Source organism: Lactuca virosa, chromosome 6 (assembly GCF_052849685.1).
Source record: "Lactuca virosa cultivar CGN04683 chromosome 6, Lactuca_virosa_CGN04683_v6, whole genome shotgun sequence".
In the NCBI taxonomy this organism is placed as follows: domain Eukaryota; kingdom Viridiplantae; phylum Streptophyta; class Magnoliopsida; order Asterales; family Asteraceae; genus Lactuca; species Lactuca virosa.
In genome coordinates, this window is record NC_136431.1 from 179,018,911 (window position 1) to 179,033,365 (window position 14,455).

A 14,455-nucleotide genomic window follows, 5' to 3' on the forward strand; every position below is an offset into this window, starting at 1 on the left:
GAAACGGAAACAAATCACTAATTGATTGAGCGTTTAATGGCAATAAATGTCATTAATTACATAATTAATGCATCTGTTACAGGATTCAAAAATAGGGACCAAAACTGTCAAGTTTAGCAAAAACGAGGGTAGCGCGCGCCCGAGTTTTTGGAGCTGCATTCGTGTCCGCAGGTCGCGCCCATGCACGAGTTCGGTGTTTTTGGTCTACGGAACCAAGATTTGCACCCCCTGCACGCGGGTAGGAATTGTAGCATAACCATAGACACAAGCTTGTAAGCCTTCCATGGAATGAAGCTTATAAACCTTGTTGAGTTTGGTCTCTCTACCAATGTGGGACTCATTCCCACATTCCTCTCTTTTGCTAAACTTATTCTCAAATACCCATCTTTGAGTATCGATATCTCATTCACTTATACTCTATTTTGGACATATAATATATCGTTTCGAAGTCCTCATGGAGGAGAACACAAACCCACTTAGAGTTCGTTATATATACAACATATGTATATATTTATATATGTCCAAAGTTAGTAAAAAATATAAATATTTATACTAAATTTCCAACAAGTGTCACCCAAAAATAGAGTTGGTATTAAAAGATGGATACATGCACTTTAATCTAGTCTATGGATAAAATTAGACTTGTGGAAGGTACCTAGTTCAATTAAGTTTGATATAAGGTAGTCTCATTATAAGAATTTGCATAACCTAGGAACGGAGAGTAAAGTTATGTTCCGTGACACTTTCAGGTGTCGATATATGGTAGCTCCATACGAGAGTATGATATAGTATTCCCCTTGGGATGACCAGATATAGTGGGTCCCGATCAAACAACTGTAATGGTATGTTTGCATATTCTTGGATAACCATAAATGGTAGGTCCTAATCAGACAACAGTAATGGTATCTCTGCATATTCTTGGATAACCAGAAATGGTAGGTCATGATCAGATAGTCTATAATGGTATGTCTGCATATTCTTTATGACTTACATAGGCCAAGGAAACCCCTAGATGTGTAGTCAATCTTTTAACAGTCCATCAGGCGAGGTAATTTCCCCTGATAATCATGGCCTAGATCTGTGACGATCGATATGAATAGATATGTAGGAATGTAAGCCTATATGGATATAGTATGGTAACGGTTAATTTTGCATGTCTGATAATTAAAGAATATTATCATATCAATATTGTGAAATTGAAATCACTATGTATCTCACTAGATTTCCCAACCTGACCCACTCAGTTTATATGCATCACATGTATCAAGACTTAAGCTACTGGAACTTGATTATGATGCTTAAAGATTAAGAGACAGTCTTCAATAGTATTCAGGACCATCAGGTATTTACGATGTAACTTATGTATATGTATTGATTATGACATCCTTAGGATTTTAACATTTTGGAAACAAACATTTGTAATCAAAATGATCTTTTGTAATGGGATTTTCCGCAAATATAAATAAATGATTTTTAAAGCGCAAAGAAAAGTTTTAATTGGTTCTGAAAATTAGAAGATGTCACAGAAGTGATATTGTACATTGAAGTACATCTACATTTAGTAGGATAATATACTTTGGCGTGGTCATATACAAACGAGAATCGAAGAAATCCAAGAGTTATTAATACAACTATATTGAAGAAGTGACTGCTTACGGATTTGGAAGTACCGAAGATGGTGATAAATACTTCAATGCCATCGAAATTGAAGTTATATAAGATGCTATGTAGAATTTAGAGGAAATCGTGAAAAAAACGAAAAGGATAAAGTTGATAGAGTTTCCAGACTCAACGGGCAGAGTCTTTGTCTGTTTATACTAAATAGTATGTAGTTCAAGTGGTGTGTTAAGAGCTGATTTGTACCATATACGTTCAAGGCTTTATGAATCCCTATCATGTAAGCCTTAGAGGATTATTATAAGATGGATATAGTAAATTTTATCCATCTTGTAGTTGCTCATATCCATGAAGTTAAGATTCTTGTAAGTTTTAGAGTTTGCTTGCCATAGATTAAAATTGTTTGTTTCCGCTGCCATGTTATTAAACTAGGAAGTATATAGAAAACCTATCAATTATAGGATATGCAAAAACCGAGAAATAAATACCAAACTTTGCAACGATATGCGAGCAAGGGAAAAAAAATCATGCGTCGATTAAGTTTTACATTTACATAATTTGTAGAAACTACAACTTTTTTCACTATTGTTTCGTTTGTAAAAAAGAAAAAGTTAAATGCAAAGAATCTTGGAAATTCAACATCGAAACAATGTTGAAGAAACCGTTTCGAATCGACCAATAGGACTGGGACCGGAGATGGGAGCAGTTCAATAACGAAAGTTTATGTTAATTCTTAGACCAGATCAAACCAGACATATTCTACAAACACTAGGTTGAATCGGTATGATAAATACGGTTTATTGGAATTGGATAATTTGATTTCACTCAGCCCGTTAAAAACAATAAATTTCCAAAGCAAATTAAACATTTCGGTCGATCAGATTATCTAAAATGTACACAACTCGAAAGCCGATGACGCACAACACTATTGGGCACGTCTGCGATGCACACTAGACACTGGTCTGAGGCCGATCTTCACAACTTGTAGACCGATACTTATCAGTTGTTATGTTTATGATTTTATAATATAAGTTCATTATAGAATGATTTATGTTTATGGATGTCAATTTTTGGTTATATATATAAATATAAGAAATAATAAATACATAAATTTATAGAAATTGGATTGAACCGATTGAAAAAAAACTAGTCACAAAACCGGTTCGACTAAAAAACCGGTTTTTTTAAAGAACTTGGAAGGGGTCTTTTTAGGTAATAAAACAATCTTTTATAATTAATTGGAAAGTGGCGTATTATTAGACCAATTAGATACCCATGATAATGTTTTCTAAACCGTTTGTAACATTATAGTATTATCACTAATTTTTGGATTCTAGTCCATGGGATGTATGTAAAGTGTCCCATCTAACAAGAAAGGAGTTTATGTCAAATACGACTAAGCCCCCGTTTGATACGCATATTTTCAGGTCCAAACAGATATTTCTGGCTGAATGGACCGGAAAGACTGTTTGATTTACACAAAAGAATGAGTTTTTCCCGGTAAGATATGTCTTTCCCAGAAAGCCCCAAAATCATATCTTTCTGGCTGAATGGGCTGGAAAGACAATTATACACCAAACTCCGCCTCTTTCTTTCTTTATTGGATTATTAATTTTTTTAAATAACTTTTTTTTAATTTATTTTTATTGAATTATTACTTTTTTTTATCATTCAGCACAGTCAATCAGATGTACAATCAAACAGCATGGTTTCTTTTCTGGTCAAAAAAACTTTACCAGACAGCACTTTACCAGACAGCATTTTCCCAGACAGAAACTTAGTAACGGAAGACCCAAAAAAAGTTCACCCAAAAATCCTTAATTTGTCGACATACCTCACCACACACGATTAGTGAAATAAGTGTAGATGTAGAGGCTTTTTAACCACAACCACCCCTCATCGGCCATTTCGAAAGCCACGTGAAGTCTCTTAACGTGGCCCTTTAAGCATCCACTCTCCTTTGTCTTCACCAGTTCTCCCCAACCCTATAAAACCCACCACCTCAAACCCTCATCCTCCACTTCAACCACCACCAGTACTACTGCCACCTTCTCTCCTCCCTCAAAACTTCATATATATTTTTCCGACATGGCTGCTTCTTCAATATTCATGGTAGCCCCCATCACAGTTTTCAAGAGAAATCCCACATTCTCCATCAGGTGCATGGCACAGACACCACAAAGTGGTGAAACCGAGAGTTCCAAACAAGCAACCACACAAAATATGACCACTCCTCCTCCTCCACCGCCTGCACCGAAGGTCAGCTCGAAGTTCTCTGACGTATTGGCATTCAGCGGACCTGCACCGGAGAGGATCAACGGAAGGTTGGCGATGATCGGGTTTGTGTCGGCGATGGCGATGGAAGTGAGCAGCGGTCAAGACGTGTTTACCCAGATCGGCAATGGCGGAGTGGCGGTGTTTGTCGGCACTAGCGTGGTGTTGACGTTAGCGTCGTTGGTGCCGTTGTTTAAAGGAGTGAGTGTGCAGTCGAAGTCGAGTGGACTGATGACGTCAGATGCAGAGCTTTGGAATGGGCGGTTTGCGATGTTGGGTCTAGTGGCTTTGGCTTTCACTGAATACGTTAAAGGCAGTGCCCTTGTCTAGTCTGGCCAATGTATAATGTATTATAAACTTTTCTATTACAGAATTAAATCTAAAACAGGAAAATATATATATTCTTTTGAATATTTATTTGTATCGATTTACCATACATGGTTCAAATCATGAAAAGCATGGTTTTTGATAATATAAAAGAATATAATACAGTATAATTGTATAAAACAAAAAACTAACACATATTATTTGAAGAATGACAACAAATCGTTCACCCTATATGAATGACACCTAATATTGAATAAGACAACCTAGATTAACAATATAAGAGCCAAAGTATAAAATATTTAACAGATATTGCGTGCAACGTTAACGATGTCTATTGAAATCCTAGTTTCACAGCTAGCTTACAAGAAGAGGAAATGTGACAAAAGTTATTGTTAAGATACCTATTAAAAGAAAAATGATCACAAAACCATTATATTATATAACTAGTCTATTATAAATATATTCGCCGGTTAAAAAAAAAATTTATTCGTGAAATGGCCATATTTTGGTCTTATATATATAGTGATCCGTGATGTTTTTCTTATTTTTTTTTTATAAAAAAATGACCTCCATGAGGAAAAAAATTCATAAAGTTGGCTCGTTGAATATTCATATATCGAGTCATCCAACCTTAATTTAATCATTTTTTACACCTTTTGTTTTTTTATTTTAAACCCATTTAATCTATATTAACACCACTTTTAACGCCCATTTCCCACACCCACACCCCAATGATCAAAAACACCTTCACGAAGAACATCTTCTACATGGCTTATTTTTTCTTTTTTTATGAAATAGATTATTCAAGCTTCTAATCTTATGTTTTGGATTTCCTTCTTGCTGATTATATTGAAAGAATTTTTTTAATTTGTTTCATGATGATGCCCCCTTAATCAAGGTCTTTCAACCAGCAACCAGTTGTCTTCGGACCAAAGTTCCTCTACACTGTAGACCCGGACTATCAGACTATTCTCAATAGGTTTGGATTAGCAGTCGTGTCTTATCGACATAGTTGTTCACATGGCCGGTCCTGAGAAATTAAATATCTTCAAAGACTCAGAACGTGTCAGAAAAAAAAAAGGTCATTTTCGTTATTATAAGTTTTTATTTTTAAATAAAAATATATATAATATATAATAAAAAATTTTGTGATGTGACACTAGTTTTTGGTCATCAATGATCAAATTTATTTCATCATTAAATTTGTCATGGATCCAGATTATTTATTACTCAGACTTTATTTCAAGATGATTCATATTTATCGGCATGTTATTCTTTTCGAAGAATTGTTGTATATTACGATTCAAGAACAAGAGATGTTTTAGAATTTTGAAGACGAAATATGTTCTGATTGCAGGGTCTTCAGTTCAACAGTTATAGGAGACTTTGAACTTGATGTCTTGATCAGTATTAGGTCACTGATCAGTTTGTGAATTTGGATCTCACACTTCAGCATTATAGAAGCATAAGCCTTAGTGCTTTGAAAACCTTGACTACAAAGATTTCATTGCCGAGATTCAGTGATTACATACACTTCTGATTTTAAGAAACCCTTCAGTATTTGTTTCTCATTATGTGTCATTTCTATTATTTGTACTATTGAAAACAATAACTTGCCAATTCTATTGATCATATAAAAACAAACACAGTTTTTTCTATATATACTAATAATTAATTAAAACAAATATGAAACTCATGTATAAACTATGAACAGTTGTAAGACATCAGAAAAGTTCGACATAGATATTAGAATAATAAACCATATCTCCAATATTACTACTATAAATTTTAAAAGAAAGTCAGTAAACCATTATATATATATATATATATATATATATATATATATATATATATATATATATATATATATATATATATATATATATACCTTTTGCTCCAGTTACTGAGCCAAGATGCTAAATAAACACTTTATTAAATTGAAAAACAACAGCAATAAGAACTTGCTGACCATATATATGCGACATTAATGTTTTTATCTAATCAGATTCTTTCTGTTGAGAAGATGATGAATTGTGGAAAAACAGACACACAGCTGAGATGTCATCGGTGCAAAAACCTGGTCTTTGCCTCTTCCATTGATTGGATGCGTAATCAACGAGTCTTCTTGATGATTCATCCTTTTCTGATGCTGATGAAACGATCTCAACTGCCTTTTCGTTTGAGACAACGTCCCATACCTGAATATGAATAAAAGATATTTGAGAAAATGACGAAAAAAAAAATCAACAATGGCAAAGTTGTAAAAAAAACAATTAGGACTTTCTTTATTAAGTCGTTTTTAAACTTTAATGGGAAAGACTCATTTTTTGTGGCTTTTTGTGTATTAAATGGTTCTTTTTTGCATCAAGTCTTCTCTCCATTAACCCATTAAGTCAAAAAAAGGAAAAGGGCCTTGTTTGGTTTCAAGGTTTTACTTAAAATGGGTTAAATTTCATTTATTTGTTTGTTATGGCATTCTACTTTCATTTCTTCCTATTACTTTTAAAAATGTTAGAGCAATGTCATCTATATACAAAGCATACGTACTTTTTTTTTAAAGTACAATGCCCTAATAAGAATATTTTGGAAGTATAATGCCCTAATTTGGTATAGTTTAAAAGTACAATGTCTTAATTAGAAAATACAATGCTGTAATTAGAAGAAATGAAATTGAGATGCTATAGTAAACAATTAAATAAAAGTAGGTTGCTATTTCATGCAATTTAGCCCAATTAAAATCCGAGATGAAGTTTTGTGTTGGAAAATGAATGCAAAAGTTAAAATTACGAAAATGTACCCCATCGGTCGCCAAAATGACAAAGCGATCTCGTGCGGTTATTGTTGTTTGTATCACGTCTGGCTCAGAAATAAGACCAAAGTCTTTAACAAAATAGTCACCAAAAGCCCTTGAAAGCGCGAGTCCTGGACCTTCGGATGTCTCGTCATTTGAAGCACGAATCCTCGAGACTCCCGGTTCATCCTCTGATTCACACACACTCCCTCCCGCCTTATATATCCTTTCACTTTCCTCTACACAATAGCAACACAAGAATCGAACATAAGTGCCAATATATATATATATATATATATATATATATATAGATATATATATATATATATATATATATATATATATATATATGGGTTAAATGCAAGAGATAGAAGTGTACTTTCATTTGTTTTTTTATTATAGCCTCCTACTTTCATTTCTTTCTATTACAACATTGTAGTTTCAAATTTATTAACACATTGTATTCTTGAAAATAAACATAAATGCAGCATTGTACTTATTTTTTGTTCTTATTACGGTGATGTACTTTAAGAAATGTAACCAAGTATAGCATTGTACTTTCTTTTTCTTCTTATGAAGGCGTTGTATTTTGAAAAATCCACCATGTTATAACAGTGAAAGTTTCTTTGTGTTTAGATGGTATTGTTATGATCGGTAGATTTTCAAAATATAATGTTGTAATGGGAAGAAAAGAAAGTAAGAAGTTATAATAAAAAAATCAATGAAAGTATGTTGTTTCACACAAAATATGAAGAGAGATATGTGCTTACGAGGTAAATTTGGTTTAAAGTCTACAGTTAGTTGAACGGCAACCAAGCTACCATCGTCTTGAGTTGTTCCAAGAACCGCTCGACAATCACCAACATTTGCTAACACAAGAAGATCCCCCTGAGAATCATAATCATGGAAAAATAAGAGTTTATTCTCTTCATTTCAAAAGAAAAACATATAGTTTGACTTTTAACGTCATTCTTATCCGATTTAATCGTATGGATTTCGGATAAATAAAGAAAAACACTTGTACTTTCACCATTTAATCCATTATCACGTAACTATTTTTGAAGTGATTAAACCAATCGATAAATGGTATTTTGGAAAATGGGAATTACTAAATTTTAAGAATGTGTACCTCTCGGATTATAGTCACGGCAGCAGCACCACTAAAAAACGAATCGATCACTGGATGAAGCTCAAGATCATAATCAACAGTCGAGCAAGTTTTCATGAAAGATTTCTTCCACATACCAAATTGATCAAAATTTGAATTTTTTAACGAATCCACCGAATATTGAGCACAAGCTTCTTGCCAAAAGTGAAGCAAATAAGCCGGCATTACTTTCTTCACTCGTTTTCCAACAAGATGCCCCCACGGACCATGCCCGTCAAAAACACCACAAAACATCACGCCTTCCTTCCCTCCAAACGACTGCAAATTAATAGATAAATAAGAACACAAGCATATACATGGAAAACTCTAAAAACATAAGACGACCTAAAAGAAAAAGTCAATATATGATAAATTATCACAATGAACACATTTTTCTCTTAAACACCAACCCCGAATTACACCCACGCTCACCAAAATTTTAATTAGAGAGAGATTTACCTCCCACACGATGAAGGAATCTTGATTGATTCCCTTATTCCCGCCCTTAGAATAAGCGGACACATAATTACTCGATCCATTTGCACAAACGCTACCGGGAGAAGTCAATAATAAACCATTTTTTCTTGCTTCCTTGGCTAAAGCATTAGTAGCTTCTCTTCCAAAATTAATCCTCCGTTTCTTCACGTTTTTTGTTGTAATATTTCTCGTTATTCCATTCAAAAACGAAGAAAATTGAACCATTTTTTCTACAAAAGAAAACCATCGATCCCCACAACATTATTATATTGAACATGAATCATCAAAAGAAAACAAAAGCTTTTTACAACTACTCAATATTAAAATAGCAAGTGTATGCTTAGGTTAAGTTGAAACAAACAGAATTGATGAAATCTGACTTACCAGGCTGTATACCATCAGTTATTTTTTGACATGTTCCGAATATTTTGAACTCAAAGTGGGATTTTTTCATTTTGGATATTTTAACAAGAGTTGTGTAAAGAAATGATATGATGATACCAGAACTTATGTAGTATATATATGCCACAAATTATTGCAAAGGGGTGCAGTGAATCAATGGTGATGAATTATTAAGAGGACTCGTGATCAATTTGAAAGGCTGTGTTGACATCAAAAGAGTCACTTTCATGGAAGGGAGGTTTTAGACCATGGATTTAAAAGAAAACAAAATAACAGGTAAATAGTGATCTGTCGACATCTATCGACCTAATCAAATATGTCCTCGTGCATGCTATGGTCCACTAAACGGCCCAACCTCCATAACTATGTTTTTTTTTTTTAAATATCATAAATCCATATTATCCCAATTATATATTTCGTAATTATTTACACAACATATTAAATAATTGTATATTTGTATTTTTTTTCTTTCTTTATATGTATTTCGAGTTTACAATGATGATTGGTTCAAATTTGTTGGATTAGATTGTAAATTGTAATCCCTAAAATGGCTATGAGGCATGGTTGTCTGGCTTATGTGGCTACGGTGAACACTAAACCCTTGATTCTTTCACCGCAAAATGAAGCCAATGCGGTGGATTGTAAATTTGTAATCTCCAATAATTCACTGGCTGACGTGTCACTGAAGTGACAGATAAAAAGTAACGAAAAATATGGTACCAGACCTGGTATCATAATGGTGCAAGTTTGTTGATTTATAAAATGATGCCAATTATATAAAACCAATAATTGGATTAGGTTATGTAAAGACAAAATGACAAAATGTTATCTGTTGAAATTTCACTCTCAAAATTTTGGATATGGGTTTGGCATCAAATTTTTGGATATGGGTTTGGCATCAAAATTTTGAGATATTCGAAATTCTGGATCTCCAACAATTAGTAAGTGTTACAATCATAAAATGACAAATAATAATTAAATATTCAATTTGCTTTTTGGGTTACTTAGGCTGAACGGAGTGGGGTCGCTACGCTCGCTAACACAAAGAGAACACCGCCCCCTAGTGCTCGCTAGGGGGCTCGCCACCGGAGACTCGTCGCTGTGCTGGCGAGAAGAGAGAGAAGGTGCAAAACGAATGTGATTGGTCCGTCAAATCTGTTCATCACTTTCACTCCGATCCGCATATGCTTTTCTTCCTGATAACATTCCCCTATCTTGTAGAATTATAGACGCAATCACAAAAATCGACATTACGCCCGTTGCAATTTATAAATCCAGATTGCTTCAAGTTCTTATCTACACCAAATTGCTGATTTTTGAGATTTGAAGCTGTTGAAATTTGGTTAATTGATTTATTTTTTCTTGAAGAAATCAGGGTTAAAGAGGATTGGTACAAACAGATGCCTATTGTCACTCGTTCGTATCTCACATCTGCAATTGTTACTACAATCGATTGTTCTCTTGAAGGATTTTTTTTGCTTAAATTATTCCGATTAAATCATGTTATGAGACCTACCTGATCAAAATCGGATTGGAGAATGATCCAAAACATAGGAATCATTTAGTCAATTTGTATTCAAAGAGTTGGGTTTTTTGGAGTGCACGCAAGTTGCTCGACGAAAGTCCTGAACCATATTTAGTTGCTTGGTCTGCTTTGCTTTAATAGAAGGGTATATTGGCTTAATACAAGTATGTAAATTTGTATTCCTTTGTTCTCATAAATTGGAGTGCACGCAAGTTGCTCGAAGATTTCAACCTCATTACACCCGTTTTTTGCTGTTCTGATGCTTTCTGCTCTCAAGGGTAGATCATCTTCTAGGAATAACTAGTAAAGTGCTCGTGGTGGTTGCGCCCCTGTTCAGTCATAACCACATGGTACAATTAATTGAAGTGATCCTAAAATATTATAAAATATTGACTATTTTGCCCTTGTTGCTCAGTGCGACTGTTTTATCTCTTCAATCTTCACAAATGTTATACTGCTGTATTGAGACTCTAAATGCACTTTTTGGAGTATGAATTTCATTGGTGACGTTAGGACAAATTTAAGGCCCTGTTGTTGGATGCTTCAAGTGGATTTTGGGAGTTTTGGGTGATTTGGACAGTTTTACCCTCAAGAAAGAAATGCATGATACACAAAGGATGAAAAAAGAGGAAAAAGCTTTGGATCTGTTTGGAAGTTTCTAAAATAATCAATTCCTGGATGCATATTTAGACGTTGATATATGATGTTAATCATATAAACCTGGATGCCTTAGAAACATCATATATGATTTTTTGGTCATATGTCAACATAACTAATTCAAATATAAATTTAAAGTTTCATTTGGGAAGGGTATTTTAGTAACATCTTATATAATTTTGAATTTTGATAAGTTTTTTAATATTATATTAGGTTAATTTTAATTAAAAAAGGAATTTGGATATATATGTAACTAATATATTTTTAGAATGACATATACATAATTCTAAAATTTATAAGGATATTGACGTAATATTTAAAATTTAGAAGGATATGGATGGAATTTTTAATTAAATTAAATTAGAAAACGAAAAAGAAAATAAAAGAAATGGAGTGCTATGAGTGTTACCACTCCCTACCAAATGCTAAAATTAGATGTTAAATGGACCAAAATGAGTTGGCAATCAAAAAACTTACTTGGCAAGGTGTCATGAGTGTTACCACTCCTCTTAGCCTTATTGTCTAATTATATTTAATAGGCCGATAAATTTCTTTTGATTTCTAGTTACATCATTAGAGTGGATTTTTCAACAGGATAATAAAATATATTACATACTTAGATTTCAACATATTAGTTGCTACACTGATTTCAACCGGGTAATTTGTCCATTTATAAAATAACTTAAACGTTTTGTAATTTTGTAGCTCCTTACTAGTTTTTAGTATTTAATCTTTCAGTTGTTCAAAAAAAATGATAGGTGGACGTTATGTCAGCGAGATCAAGGGCGTAGCTACATATAAAAAGGTAGGTCCTACGACACACCTAATTTTTTAGTTTTATATAGTAATTATATTGAATAAATTTTAGAAACATCTTGAAAAAAATGACTTACCTTATATTATTTGACAAGATAAAAAAAGACAAATAAATAAAAGAAATGGTGAAGAGGTTATATTTAAATTTACAAAAAAAAATGGTTAATATTTATTAAAACTTATCCCACATAAGAGATAAAATAAGAAATAAAAAGAAAGATATGTAATTACATGATGTTATAAAATGGATGATGGATGGTTATAATGAAACTTGAAAAGCAACACAACTCATCTCATATTGTTGGTTGTAAGAAATAGTTATTGCAAATGGACTCTTTAATAAAAAAAAAGATTTAGTCTTGCAAAATTATTATTTTTTTAACAAAAATCCAGTTTTAGAGGTCAAGCAGAGTAGTTTTTAATGATTCGACCCGACCCGATTCGTCACATGTATCGTTGACTCTTTTAGTTTTTTCGACTTCACTTAATTGGGAACCACATCCTATTTTATTCTAGATTCACCACTAGCTATAAATGAACAAATTATGTCATATTGGATATCACGTAAGATTTAATATCAGTTTACACGGTTGAAATCCACCTCAATGATGTAATAAAAACCCAAAATTGTATATTTGCCTATTGAGTATAGATAAAAATTTATGATCAAAGGAGTAAATTGAATACTACATATGGATTGTCATTTTATGATATTAACCCATAAAAACTTTCAAAACATAAAACCACTTTATATCCAAACATATGTCCTTAAAAACCTTTTGATAAAATGGACGGGTCACGTGGGTTGAGTAAAATCATTTTTGTCAGAAATTTTAATTTTATATATAGTAATTTTTTATTTAATATTAACAAAATTGTTCAAGAGACAAGTGGGTTGTAAACATTTGAATACATATGAGAATGAGACAAGTGGGTTGTAAACATTTGAATACATTTGCCCTTACTTTCAACCTGTTTGACCCGGTTTTTTATCAATCTTTACCCAATTAGCCAAATGGAGCTGAAAAAAACGGACCGGTTTTTTCATATCTACCTGAACCGGACCATAAAATCCATAACATAACTTGAAGCATTAGAAACCATGGATAGCTAAGCTAACCATAGCTGAATACCTGAATCTCATTAATTAGTTTCAAGTTCGGCAATGATCTAATTATGAACTAAAATCCTTGTTTCTTTTGAATCCAAAATTAATAAGAAAATCAACATGAAAACCTCTATATATGCTTTAAATATATCAAACAAACAAGATATATATGATTAACACCAATCATTCAAATCCCATACTCATGTAAAGCTTCGTACACAAATTAATTAACCAAGAATCTCACCTTGTTTTTTCGCCAGTTTTGCTTGAACGTACGAACAATCTTCAATGGAAGTAACTCAGAATTAAGCTCACAGGAAGGACACAGAAGTCACTTGGGCATTTATACAAACAGGTAACTTCCACTCCACCTGTTTCTTAGAAAAGTTTTCCAAAGTCACTTGCGCATTTACACAAACAGATTATGTTTATACAAATGCTCCACAAACTTCCTTTTGTATTTGATCATGAAATGGTGGGTGGGTGGATCATATATATGCATAATTGTAGATGACGGTGATGTGGTGTACCGGGCCCCTATATCATTATCGTAGACTCAAGAATATTGGATAACTACCTTTTCCGAGTCGCCATTTTTACATGGAGATCCTCTAGGTTATGAGTATGTCCAACTACAATCCCTTTGTTTCTAAACTTTCAAGTATAACCGAAACATTGAGGATACAAGTAGCATGTGAAAACTTGAAAATATGATAAGCAATTTGTACCGCATGTAACAATGTTTTGCCCTCTTGTAGTAAGGATTGATAATTAATTAATCAAAAAAATATATTTTTTTAGTTGAAAATAAGGTTATTCTCTTTTTAATGTAATGGTATATTAAATTAAACAAAATATATTAATATGAAAATTCTATCGATTTAACACATGGGTAAATTGCTAATGGTTTGTTAGGGTTTTTTATTTGATTGTAAGTGTATTGTTTTGTTTAATAATGTAACATCATTAATACCCTTTTTCCAAAGTTTCTCAAAATATTAGACTTAAAGTCAACTATTATAGAGTACAAGGGCTAAGTTTCACTACATAGAAAGCTAAAGGTCGGTTATGCAAATATTTACTAGGCCACCGAAAAGGTTTGGCATGTTTTATAAATGGTTTTAGAGCTATTTCTTTTAAAAAAGGATATAGTGTTTTTCTTTTTTCTTTTTTCTTTTAACTTTAGTCACTAGATCTTATAGCTTTTTGTTGTATGCTTCAATAATTAAAAAGTGCAACTTGTGTTTTGGTTCATAGTTTGATAAACATATTTGCTAAATAGTAAATGTGTAATTGTTTATATCATCATTTTTA

The 14,455-nt window shown here is 32.7% G+C and overlaps 2 protein-coding genes across 5 annotated transcripts; one reads left to right on the plus strand and one right to left on the minus strand.

Moving 5' to 3' along the window:
* The first annotated feature begins 3,622 nt into the window (after positions 1-3,622).
* On the plus strand, positions 3,623-4,335 carry LOC145119803 (early light-induced protein 1, chloroplastic-like). The gene has a single exon (XM_079055545.1). It carries the CDS (start codon positions 3,706-3,708, stop codon positions 4,219-4,221), a length of 516 nt encoding a protein of 171 aa, XP_078911671.1. The 5' UTR covers positions 3,623-3,705; the 3' UTR covers positions 4,222-4,335.
* A 1,797-nt stretch (positions 4,336-6,132) lies between these two features.
* Positions 6,133-13,622, minus strand: LOC145119143 (putative protein phosphatase 2C 34). Of its 4 annotated transcripts, none has more exons than XM_079054767.1 (7): positions 13,386-13,622; positions 10,792-10,889; positions 8,616-8,863; positions 8,139-8,435; positions 7,780-7,897; positions 7,016-7,248; positions 6,133-6,416 (listed from the first exon to the last, which is right to left on the minus strand). In XM_079054767.1, the coding sequence occupies exons 3-7, from the start codon at positions 8,856-8,858 to the stop codon at positions 6,216-6,218; spliced, it is 1,092 nt and encodes a 363-aa protein (XP_078910893.1). In that variant the 5' UTR covers positions 8,859-8,863; positions 10,792-10,889; positions 13,386-13,622; the 3' UTR covers positions 6,133-6,215. The 4 variants fall into 4 exon arrangements, with proteins under 4 accessions (XP_078910893.1, XP_078910891.1, XP_078910892.1 ...); XM_079054765.1 differs by having other exon boundaries at positions 10,552-10,889; XM_079054766.1 differs by lacking the exon at positions 10,792-10,889.
* Positions 13,623-14,455: the final 833 nt, after the last annotated feature.